Source organism: Pipra filicauda, unplaced genomic scaffold, assembly GCF_003945595.2.
Source record: "Pipra filicauda isolate LSUMZ 115617 unplaced genomic scaffold, ASM394559v2 scaffold18_size4552066_pilon, whole genome shotgun sequence".
Lineage (NCBI taxonomy): Eukaryota > Metazoa > Chordata > Aves > Passeriformes > Pipridae > Pipra > Pipra filicauda.
In genome coordinates, this window is record NW_024104298.1 from 3,755,505 (window position 1) to 3,768,321 (window position 12,817).

General features: G+C 42.6%; 1 protein-coding gene across 4 annotated transcripts in view; it reads right to left on the reverse strand.

Annotated features, from left to right (window-relative positions):
* Window positions 1–12,817, reverse strand: part of AGPAT3 (1-acylglycerol-3-phosphate O-acyltransferase 3) — an 89,894-nt gene that overhangs the window by 10,165 nt on the left and 66,912 nt on the right. For all 4 annotated transcript variants that reach the window (XM_027742003.2, XM_039380191.1, XM_027742000.2 and 1 more), the window contains 5 exons: window positions 9,929–10,155; window positions 5,349–5,518; window positions 4,979–5,140; window positions 3,398–3,551; window positions 2,834–2,936 (listed from right to left, as the gene is read on the reverse strand). In XM_027742003.2, coding sequence (XP_027597804.1) covers window positions 2,834–2,936; window positions 3,398–3,551; window positions 4,979–5,140; window positions 5,349–5,518; window positions 9,929–10,106 — 767 coding nt within the window. In that variant the 5' untranslated portion in view covers window positions 10,107–10,155. The remainder of the gene's footprint in view (window positions 1–2,833; window positions 2,937–3,397; window positions 3,552–4,978; window positions 5,141–5,348; window positions 5,519–9,928; window positions 10,156–12,817) is intronic.

Below are 12,817 nucleotides of genomic sequence, written 5' to 3' on the forward strand. Positions count from 1 at the left end.
GAGAAGAACCAGGACTTAGAAAACAAACAATTCTTCATTACAAAAGTCATATTCCTAAGACAAAATAAACTGTTCAAGCTCCTATCAGTTCCAGCTCACATCAGTAAAATAAGCATTTCCCACTCAAACACTGTTCTTCCTTCACCACATCCACCACTGGCTGATTCCCAGTGAGCTCAGGCTGAGGCACCCAGAGCTGGGAAAACACAAGCAAGTGGGAAACCCAAGGATAATTGTCTGTTACATTTTGGCAGAGAAAAGCCCATTTAGGAATTAATGGGAGAGGTGGTTAAAAATTCGCTTCAGATCAACTCTGAGGAAAATGTCATCTTCTGCAGGGACTGCACTTGTCCCTTCTGCCTCTCCAGCACTGCAGACTGAGGCATGCAGGTCTGGGTACCTGTGAAAATTATGCCCAGAGAGGCAGAGAGTAGGTTTAGATTAGGTATTAGAAAAAAAGTATTTGCTGAGAGGGTGGTGAGGCCCTGGAACAGGTTGCCCAGAGAAGTTGTGGATGCCCCATCCCTGGATGGGACAGGTTGGATGGCACTCTGAGCAACCTGGTCTAGTGGAAGGTGTCCCTGCCCATGGCAGAAGGGTTGGAACGAGATTATCTTTAAGGTCCCTTCCAGCCTAAGCCATTCTATAATTCTGTGAATGCATTCTAATTAATTTCTAATAATTTTTGCATCCCACAAATGAACCGAACGCCAGATCTGACAGATTTACCTTCATGACCTCTACCATGAGGAGCTGCTCAATTAATATAAATAATGCTCAGTAAAAAGTCATTTGCTGAAAGCTCTCTGGTGAAGCTGTCACGGTGTTGCTGTGCCACCACTAGAGGGGACTCACAGCAATAACATTTGGTAACTTCCTGATTATTTTCTCTGTAGCCAGTTGGGATAAAGACTGTTATCTGCTTCGGGGAGCTAAGCTGCTTACCTCTGCACAGGTAACTGTGTACACGTATACCAAGAACATGAGCTTACGTGTTTCCTTTCTCTGAGCTACATTAAGTCTTCTGGCACAATAAGGACATGTTCCATTTTCAGGAAAAAAAAAAACCAACCATAAAAATAGTTTCTTTATTCTCACAGCTTCCACTCCGAAACAGAGAAAAAGCTTTAAGCTGTAGAAAAGCACCTTGAGAATATTGATGCAGTTCACAAACATATGTTAAACTGAAATTATTTACACACAGCCATTAGTTTCTTTCATAGGGTACAATTGCTAATTTTACCTGGCAACATCATTCTCAACAGGATTTTATGAACCCAAATCTCTTCTAACACTATTGAAAAATACATTTCTCTTCTTTCCTCCCACTGCCTCTCCAAGAAATAAAACCCACTTGCACCTCTGTGAGCAAGCCATAGGATATTTCACTGAAGACAGCTGTTCTTCAGTGTATAATTGTACAGAAGTGCATCCATGCATGGGTACCCCAGGTCCAGCGAGATATCCTACATGCATCTGCCATCAGTATGGAATTACAGGTGGCAATTGCCTGACCACCTGTTTTGCTGGCTGGCAAGTTGTCTGTTCACTTTCCTCATCAGGAATATGTTTGGCAAGAGTAAATAGTCAAAATGAAAACCCTTGCAAATGAGCAACCTCACCTCTCCACAGGCAGCTCCACAGTCTCCTTTCCCCCTGAAAGACTAAAATGTTTTGGACATTATTCTGAGGGCAGAACTGGAGCACTGTGCCCCTTCTTTCCCCATTAAGCCTGAAGCACTCTGCCTCCCTTAGGACAGCATTTCTTCCTCAAAACTGTTGCTGCTCCACTCCAATGCACTAGGTGATCAGTGTGATTTTCTACAAAGATTCTCACCCTTGATGGCTCTGGCAAGACACACATGCTTTGATTAGATGGACTGTGTATAGAGCCAGTGCCATTCACCTGCACCACAGACCTAAGGCCAGAGGGCAAAGGTGTGGGGGGAATCAAAGCTTTTTCTTCTTTTCTCTTTTTAAAAACCAAGCATCGACCTCATCACCAGAACACAGCAATGTTTTCCAAAGGGTGGTTGAAGCCCCCAGAGAAGCAGAAGCAAACTGGCAAAAGGACTGTGGAAAGAACAACCAGGTCGTTTGTCAGGTCCAAACGTAAAAGGGAAAAGAAGAAATTCAGCAGGAAAGGGTTGGTAGTTCTTATGGTCACAAGGAAACCTTTAAAGGAGAAGGCAACAAGGAGAAAGCAAGAAAGAAACAGCATGTGTGTTTGTGTATGCACGTGTGTACATGCTCATGGAGTTAGGTGTTAGCAGTTACTCTTTTAGGCAAAAGAGCAGTGAGGAATGTGAGGAATGTCCCACCTCATTCACAGGATGCCTGAATTTCAGCATTGCTTAACTTCTAATCTGCTAATCAAACCATGTGAGAGGGAGAGAAACTGGCCCAGGAGGGCGCTTTACACTATTTACTGCAAGGGACCACTGAAGCTGGACTGGCTATTTACACCACACACATGCTCACAGGGACTGGGAAGGGCGCGGGACAGTTGGTTTTCTGCTTCCAGCAGAGAAGAAAGAAAAGGCAGACAGATCTTCAACTGCAGAAAACAGGGAAACCCTGGAACGACAGTGTGGTCACACCCTGGTTTAAAAAGTCCGTCCAACGCTCTCTGACTTGCTGGGTGATACCATGGGATCCCACATGAAAGTGAACTGAGGCACGAGGGGGAACAGGGAGATCTTTGTGGTCTGCGGAGAAACTTGAAGGACAAGGAAAAGGGGAATAGGAAAGGAAGTTTCCCCACAAAATCTGAATGCACTTCAACATGCCAAAGTATGCATCTTAGGGCTCATCTCCATCAGTATATGCTCACCTTACACACATATCTGCTTCATATTTCTTCCCATAAAGAATTCCTAATAAAGATGGGTTCTTGTTTCCTCTGAAATTTAGTGTTACATCATACACTGCTGAAACTGTTGCAGAAAAAGAAAACATGGCTGTTACAGTAGCAATTCTAGCGACCACCTTGCCGGCATCCTTGCCTGAGACAGCAACAGAGCCTTGTGCAAGTCTTGAATTAATGATGTCAGGCAGCAGAGTCCCTCACCACTTTGTGTTTATGCATCATATTTATCCACATCAGCCACCCCACATCCCCAGCTCTGTGGCACGTGTGTTATCAAAACACCAGCTGACATGCTGAACTAAGCAACAATGACATATATGAAAGGTTTATTATTTTTTTAAAGGCTGGTATCTGACAGTTCTGTGGCAATTTACAAATTAAGAGCTGACACGCTGAGTGCTTATTACTGCCAGCTCACTAATTGCCATGGACATCATGAAAAACAGAATTTACTACCCTGTACTACACAGAGGGTACTAAACAACATGTTACAAGTGATGCAAAGGGTAAGCAGCAGCTTGCCAGTACCTGTTCCCCTGAGACACTGGACAGCAGTGGTGAAACCTTTGGTTCTGGGCAACAGGTGGTATTTCAGTTTAGGCAACCCCTTGGATTCAGCTACTTCCATACTGATACGGTGCTTGGTCTCTGTAAAACGAGTTCCTTCGCAGTACAGGAGAAACTAGTACGGGACAAGAGGCAAAAAAAAGGATACTTGAGATCAAGAGAAACCAGAAAACTGGTGTAAGATAAACATACATCCATGCATGTGCACACACTTTAATTGCCTCATCTGTTCATCAACTACTAGGCATAAGCACCCCCTCACAATTCATTTGAGATTACCTTTAATTTTACCAACACTGGTACCAAATTTAAGGCGACAAAAAGACAGACCTAATTGTGGCACTTGGAATGCACAAAATTTAGGAAATCGATCCACTCAAGTCAATTTTAATCATGATTTAAATTACCAAGCAGGATGTCTTGATTTAAATAATCAATGCTAACTACGTTCTGCACTTATATTTTCTGGTTGTTTTCCCTAGAGACTAGTCCTTGGTTCTCAGTCGTAAAATCATTAAAATGCATAGCTAAAGTTCAGTCTTGAGATATTCTAATTGGTAGATTTTTTTTTCTGTCTTTTTTTCTTTTTTCCTAACACTAATCAGGAGGATATATTAAATATAGTTCATATCCATACAGTCAAGCAATTAAGTAGCTGAAAATACATTCTCCAGATTCTTACTTTTTCTATCTTTGTAATGGTAGAAAATTACAATGCATTCACAATGTTCTAGTTAAGGCTTAATGTTTCACTGTTCATTTTAACAAGCTGTACTGGATAATATTGAAAAAATCACTTTAAATGCACGAAAAACCTCAAAATATTTTATAAGCCAAGTAACTGTACATTCCATGTGCTGCTATAAAATTTATGAAAATGTTTGTATTCAAAGCTCTAAGGAAGTTAGTAGGTTGATTATACCACTGTGTTGCTGCAGTAAAATCTAACGTTGCACATAATGAAACAGAGATGTTTTACCCTTGACTTCAAATAATGTCAAAATAAAAAGGAAAAATGTAACTGCAAAAGCATATATAAGTTTGCCATATGTTCTCATAGACACTTTTTGGGAAACTTGTAATTTCACAGATCAATGAACACAGTAACAGGAACTCTCTATCAAAATCCATGGTCTGTGCATCCAAATTCACTCCTCCAAAAAAGGCTTCTTTGCTTATTTGTCTCTCCAGCCTGCCTCAGAAGATGTAGCTTAAGATCACATAGATTTAGTAATCAAATATAGGCTTTTTTTTTATAGGTAAAAAGTAAGTTCAGGCAAAATCAACAAGTATTACATAAGTCTGATCTATAAATTATTGTTAAGCTTCTGAACTGTTTCCCAAATGACTTCTGTAACCAACAGGCAAACAGAGAAACTTTTTACCAGCATATCCCAAAAGACCTCCTCAAACAGAGCATGGCTTTTCCTTGACAACACTTGGAAGTGAGCAGACCATCTCCTGACACATAAGGCCACAGTACCACCTCTGTCACCATTTCACTTCTGGCAGTCAGTACCAGAGAAGGAACTCAACACTTACCCACATATATTCAGGGTAATCAGACAAACGTTTTAACCCTTCAATAACTGTATCTCTGTCTTCTTCCCATTTCCTTTTGCAGAAAACAATCTCGAGGAAGTACCATGTCCAACCGATTAGGGGCACATATAGTAGCTCTCTCTTAGCAAGGACTTTGGAACTCTTGGAGAAAGAAAGAAAAAAAAAAAAAGAATAAAAAGAGACAATCCAAAAATGTCATTTGCTGATTTGTACAATGAGATCAAATACATTCAAATTAGAATGATGAAGAGCCTGATGGATTATATCTGGAAAGTTAAATGCAGGAAACTATGTGTCTGTGTTTTGAATGCATCCTGCAGATGAAGGGGAAGCCCAAGGCCCCACATACCCCCAGCACTCCGAAGCGCTCCGTCATGGTCCAGCCGCACAAGAAGTCGATCTCAAAGTTGTGATTCAAGATGATGATGACATGTTCTTTCCCAAAGGTGTTCACCGTGGCCTCGTCTGAGAACAAGGTGCACTCTGTGCCTGACCACCATTCCAGCAGCATTACCAACTCTAAACAAACACAGTGAAGACGGGGAGAGGTGTTAGGGGTGCCCCTTGCAGAAAGCTTCAAGCCCCACCCAGTGCCCGGTCCCTTCTGACTCCCAACACTGTCACCTACTCCAACCAACCCAGCTGAGATGAAATGAAAGCTTGGATGGGTACAGACCAAACACGACATCACCATCCTTAAGCAGTATTTAGAGGCTCTAGACATATGCATTTATGGATAATTTTAGCAAGTTTGGGCATTGCATTATGAATGTGAAATTTCATGATCACTGGGAAAAAAAGCCCAAAAACTTTGTGCCTGAAAACAGACAGTGGAGCTGTTGATTGCTCCACCAAATGAGTACAGCTTCTCCCAGGTGGAATACAAATTATGCATAGATGCAGCCTAATGCTTTTACTCAACATGAAACAAGCTTTACGGAGGTAAACAGACCAATAAAGGTCTTTTATAAGGATGCAGTGCCATAGATCTTCTGCGAGAGGTTTTAATATTAGAACAAGGGCTCTAATCATTCTGTATTATGATCATCAACACAGACCCAAACAGCAAACAGTTGAGCTAATTTATCAAAATACCTGGGCAAAGATAGGAATGGTAAATTGTGTCTTTTACTGCAAAAGAATGAGCCTTTCCCTCTGCTTTCTCCAGCTTTTTGATATTGTAGCACCTCTTACTCCACCCCGAATATTTCCTTTCCATTACCCACCCTTATTTTCCGCTACCCCTTTTTTCATCTTAAAAACCCTTCCACTTAAATTCAGCATGCATTGACTGTAGTTGCTATGGTTAGCTTATTTCTCTCATTTTAGAACATCGAGGCAGATGGAAGACATTTCTTGTACCATGGGACAGCTATAAAAAGTATGAGAATAGTTCATTCTCCCAGCAGGAAGATTTGCTTCCATACAAACTGTAGTCGTTGGTATGTTCTCATTTCAACGAGATATGGATGCAAACAAAATTTGTTTGCACAAATATGACTGTTAAAAAGTCCAGCTCTTCCCACATAACTACAATAAACTTGCAGGGTCAAATCTGGAAGGTGTCCCCTCAGTTCCCTACATCAGGTTCTGCCAGGAGTTATTTCAATTTCCCGTTGGGAGGTCCTGGTTTTTCAAAACAAGGCAGTGTCTTCCTGAACAAGGGCTTCTGATCAGGATCAGACAGGGTCATCTACCCATTCTGCTAAATAAGAGTGGGTCCAATTTTGCACCACATCAGAGAGAAGGCAAACACAGTATTTAGGTGAGTGATGGGGAAAACCAGTCCCGATGTGCTGAAGATACAGAGTTTCTCTAGCACTAGATTTTTCACTCATGACCACTTACTCATCCATCAGGTTATTCCCCTATATCACTTTCAATACTTGCTCATTTGCAGGCATGACAAAGTTTTGCAACTTGTTGATTTAAGAGAGCTTAACCCTGGTCAACTGGAAATACAGCAGAGGAAAGACAGAATTGTCTTGTTCGTTTACACCAGCTAGAGGTTTCTACTGCCACTTCCCAGCTTTGTCTCCTTTATGATCACTTACCTTCCTTTCTCTGGTTATCCTGGCTCAGTAAAAGAGGAAAGAGGACAGCAAGACTGTTCTCAGTGAGAGCACCTGCCAAGCAGGTGGCCAGGAGAATGCAGTAGTGGTACCAAACACAGTGTGGCACTTGGAACGACTTTCCGTTTCCATTGCTGTCTGTGTACTAAGGAGGAATATCTCCAGTACCTGCTACAGCTGCTGCACTTTCTTATCAGAAAATACAATAAACTGGGTGTGTTTCTTCTTCAAAATCAGGAAAAAAAATCTGCAGAGGCAGGTGTGGATGTCTGTCTGCAGAGCATTTCATTTACCATTCGCTCCGAAATAGTGGAGGATTTGCCAGAGTTCATACTGAGAGAGGAGGGTTGATGAGCCAAAGAAGGAAAATGAGGAAACAGATTGTCTTTTACAAGTGTACTGATAAATGATGTAATTATAACCAGGAGTAGGCTCACTTCCTTTTTTTTTTTCTGCTGTGTGGGTTACAGCTACTTTGCGTGGCACTGATCCCACTGATGCTACAGCAAGCACATCTTTATGAATGATGGGATGGGAAGACTCACACTGCCAAAGATATTTCCTATACAGGGCAAGCAACACCTTGCTACAACCAGCCCCTGTGGCTGGGGTTCCCACACACCAAAGCCAGGTACATTTACAGCCTCACAAGCCACTCACAAACAAAGCAGACAAGAGGCACAGCACATCCCTCAGCTGAAAGTACCAACATTTGAGAGATTATTTTTGCAGCTGGACCAAACTAAACACGCTGCACTCTCCAAAGATGTGAGTCATCTGAAAGGAGCTGATGTGTGAGAGCATGAATTACACACTACCTGTCACAAATTGCAAAGGACTGGGGACAGAGCCCAACAGACCTTCTTCCCTGTATGTCTGCCACAAATACTGGATAGAGTCACTCTCCCTCCCCTTCAGAAGCTGTGCTTTATGTATTTGGGAGGAGATACAATAAGAATAGAGCCTGGTTTTCAGTACATAGCCAGATACACGATCACCTGTGTATCCACCTCTGCACACTGATCCCCTGCCAGGTGGGCAGAGCAGCTTCTCTTACAGACAGCTCTGACATGAACATCCTCGGCCTGAAAATATAAACAGTTTGGAGTAAGAGAGCAAAATGTAGCACCCAGAACAGAACACCAACCTACAGGTTCATGGCCAAAAGGCTTCCCCATAGTGACATATATTTCATTATGAATGGCAACATTTAAGCTGCTGCATTTACACGGCTTACTTAATTTGGTATAAATCACAATTGAAGTGCATATTCTGTCAGCTTTTCCATTACAGGCCATCAGCACTCTGCAATCCCATATAACATTCGCATTAATTTTCACAGTTTAATTTCTCAATGAGTTAATTTATCACAGGCTATACACTGGGGGCTATTCTAGGTACAACCCAATTATCTATTCAGCTTCTCCAAACCTCTCTGAACAATAGTGTGGGTTATTCCAGTGTTTAGAAGACCTGAGACAGCAGCATTTAAAATGTGATTTTTTTTTTAATGCACAATGCTAACTTGTAGAGGGTTGAACCTACAAGCCTTAGAGGAACAAGCAGTTCATATCCTGAGAAACACAAGTCTGTTAGTGCAATAATAGTTTTCAGGAAGAAATTAGATTCTAGATTATTAAAAGCATATTAGGAAATTCTTACAAGCAAATTAAATATAAAAAATCCCATACACCTCCACTCTGCTCCAACCAAATTTTACGTTTCTCCTAAGCTATTCCATTACAATACCTTTACTCCTGACAGCTTGCCTGCCACTCTATTTAATTTCCTTTCTCCTGTACTTCTCAGGCAACATTCTCAATAGGCACAGGAAGGACAAGAACAAGGTTAAAAAAGAAACCAAACTAGATACTTTGGAGAGGTTTTGTTGGTAGTACTTCACATCGATGACTTATGAAATGTGGGTGCCTGTCAGTGGACTGCTCAGCTGCAATTTCAGTACTCACTGTGGTGACTCATTTAGCCAAAGTGGGAGTTGGATGCTGAGCTGAGCACTAAGGTAAGTGGCCGTGCATAGTGGGAGGGGATGGAGAGTGGAAACCGATTAGATGATTCACTGCTGAAACAGGAGGTGACATTTGGGCTAAGGAGCCTTCTAAACACTCATTTCAGAAATCAAACCCCTTGCTGAGATCTGTGAGGAGGAAAAAAAAAAAAGCCATCCACAGGGAGGAAGTTTTGCAAAGGTCTGAAAGAGGAGAGCAAAGCAGTTGAACTGACTGTCAAGCTGACCCACAGGCAGAAGAAAAGTGACATTGCTCCCAGGAGGAGACCCTGGCATCAGAGACAGACACTGTAGGGTGTAAAAGGACTCTGGAGTGGTCACACAGTTCAGCCACAGAGATGTCTACGCTATAGACCTAAGACAGACCACTTCCCCTCCAGAGCACACAATCGACTTGGGCTCCTAAGTGGTGAATATCCCACATGCTCTCAGTACCTGAGCCAGTCTCAGAATTCTCCCTTTCCCTTCACTCAGCACAGGCTCTGATGCCGGATGAAGATGGCATTGAGACAGAATCAGCAAGTCCTATCAGTCCAGATAGAGTAGATTGTGGGGAGGAGCTTTACTTCCCACTTCGTTGAACGACAGAGTGACAATATATATCAGCCCCTTGACTACTGTGTGATTTCCCAGTATTTCAGGAAAAAATGGCTGTTTTGAACTGCTCTGAAAGAGTCGAACATCTAGCCTATCATCTCTCTCTCTCTCTCTCTTCTCTCTGTGTGTATCCATATACATAAGCATACACGTTTTTCTGTGATTAACAAAAGCAGAAAACAGGAAAACCCTCTCCCCTCCCCACGCCCTCACATCCCCTTCAGGCATACTCACGGCTCCAAAGGGAATAGGCAAGGCGACAGTTTACTCGGCGATAAAACTGCTTGTTTATGGGCCAGAGGACTAGCGTGCATAGTTGAATGAAGTTAATGATCAGTCCACTCACAACAAAGACGAACCCAATGAGGAGGTGAACTATGAACTGGGTCTTCAGAAAGGCAATGAAGCCCATGATAACCACTCAGAAGCGTGAGCAAGGGCCGTCACTCAGAATAACTGTCCTGAAAGAGAAAACAAACAAACAAAAGAGTCAAATGGAGAGTGGGTTTACAAGCCCTGAGGAAGGACAAAGCAAAAGCCATGCAACAGTCCATGCAACTTCAGCAAGAGGCACCCAGCCCAATAAACACTCTGCTCTCCAAGCCTGCCTCATTCAGGTCTTAATAAACTGGTGATGGATGCAAATCGCTTCCAAAAATAGGAAGGAATCATTATTTACAATTCACAGCCCACCGAGAAGATTATTGTTTGCTGAAGACAAATCTCACACCTCTCCCTTCAAACAAAGATCACATAATTGGATTTAATGCCGGGAGGAACACAGAGCCCTGCAGTCACAGTGAGCCGCTGAGCCCTGATGGGTAAACAAGCTGCACAGAGACTGCTGCACCTTCAGAGGTGCTGTCCCTGAACTGCTACAGGAACCTCAGCCCTGAAAAGAGCAGGGCTGGTCACACAGAGCATCAGTCTGGCAAACACTAAGGCATGGAAATGGAAATTAGGTATTCCCACACCCAAACTCCCTGCTGGAGCAGGTTTAATAACTTCTCACTTTGTCAAGCCGCAAGTCCATAATCAAATATACCAGCTAGTGTGTGTGTGGGGGGGAAATAACAAAAAAGCCTTAGGTTATGTAGCAGTACAAACTTGATCTGGAAAGGGCTTTGATGCAGAATTTTGATTCCACTAAATTAGCCAGAGCACTTAACTTTGAGCACATGCCATATTTATAACAGGTGCAGAAACACTGGCAACGTCTGAACCAGCAGAAAGTCACAGGAACTTAGACAGACAAGCCTGATTCACTATAAACCCTGTCAGTACAAAGTTAATCCAACAAAATGTATTAACCAAGACACCAAATTGAGTTTATTCCAAACTCTGTGTTATCTGACACTGGCCTTTTTGACCTGTTGGATACTAGAAGTCCTATGACAAGGCCAACCAGGCTGTTGAACCACAGCCTCCAATTCTCACCCAAAAACCAGAAGCATGACCCTGATTTTCTGCCACAGCCAAAGCTTGCTGACAGTTTTTGTTCTCAGCTTTTATAAAATGTTGCAAATGACCAGATCAACCAGCAGATGGTAACAAATAGTTTTCACCAGTCAAGTATCTGAAGGTGATGTGGACCCCATGCCTAAAAATGAAGTACCTGCCAGCTGTGAGGAATCAAACCATTTTCACTTGCCACCTGCTTATAGTATGCTGCTATTTATAAAACTGTACAGCAATTTTACTTGTGAAAGCTTGTTTTCTACCATCGCTTCCACAAAGCAGGTACTGCCTTTCAAAGCACAGAGTGTCTAGTTTTTGCACAATTAGCATCCATTTGCATCATTAGTAATCTACCCACTTCAGAAGCACATTACAGGGGAAAAAAACCCATGTTTCAATATAGCCAATATTGTCCCTACCACAGAAAGCAAAGCAAAGCAAGTTGAATAATGTTGAAATTTATGATAAACAATCTAAGTTCTCCCAGTGTTTTTGGGTAAGAATGAAAGAAACATTTCTTTCACTAATAAATTACTTTCAGAACAGTTGTTTGGAAGCAGAGACTTCTGTTTAAAAAGAAACAAGTGGAACCCTCCTTCCTCCTCCCTCCCCTAAAGGCTGCAAGGCACAGTTGTCTCACACAGCCAAAAGACCCGTGTTCACACATCCCTGTATGGGACGTAGCCATGGTGGTTCAGTAACTTCCTAACACAGCAGTGGGCTCATTTATCTTTTCCACTGGCAAAGTTCTAATAAATACTGTCAAACATTATACACCAAGTTCTTCACTTCCAAGACCATTCTCTTCCCCTGGTTTATCGCAAAAGCCAGTTCAAACAAACAAGAAAAGAACAATTCCTTCCCAACTATTTACTTGCCTTCTGTACAGCCACGTGAAAGCAGCTTTGCTGATGACTGTGTCTAGTGTCAGACCATGCAAAGGTTGGACTCAATCTTGGAGGCTTTTCCAACCTAAATAATTCTGTGATTCTGTCTATCACAGTCATTAGACCAGTACTTACCTTCTCTCAACGCCCAGCTTGGCCCCTTTCAGACTAGGGCCCAAAGAGCATACAAATGGCACAAGCAAAAATTGAAATGTCAAGTATTATCCTCAAATAAAACACTTTGGCTCTACTTCCACAGCCTCTTCATTTTGAGCAAAGTCTGGAGCACTCTGGCATTTGTCCTCACATTAAGGACACTGCGGTGCTACGGACCCAAAAGGGCACATCCCTTTTTACATTGCAGCACGTTGCTCCTCTAGTTCTGTTACACATGGAAAACAGGACTCATCAGCCTTGCACTGGCATCCTGTCCCACGTGCTGGTCACCACAGAATCATTAAAGTAGAAAGAGACCTCCAAACTCATCGAGCCCAACATCTGACTGATCACCACCCTGTCAACTAGACCATGGTACTGAGTGCCACATCCAGTCATTTCTTGAACACTTGCAGGGATGGTGACTTCACCACCTCCCTGGGCAGCCTGTTCCAATGTCTGACAACCCTTTCCAGGAAGAAATTCCTCCTGATGTCCAACCTGAAACTCCCCTGGCACAGCTTGAAGCCATTTCCTCTTGTCCTGTGTGCAGCTGCCTGGGAGAAGAGCCTGAACCCCACCTGGCTACAACCTCCTCTCAGGGAGTTGTAGAGAGCAATAA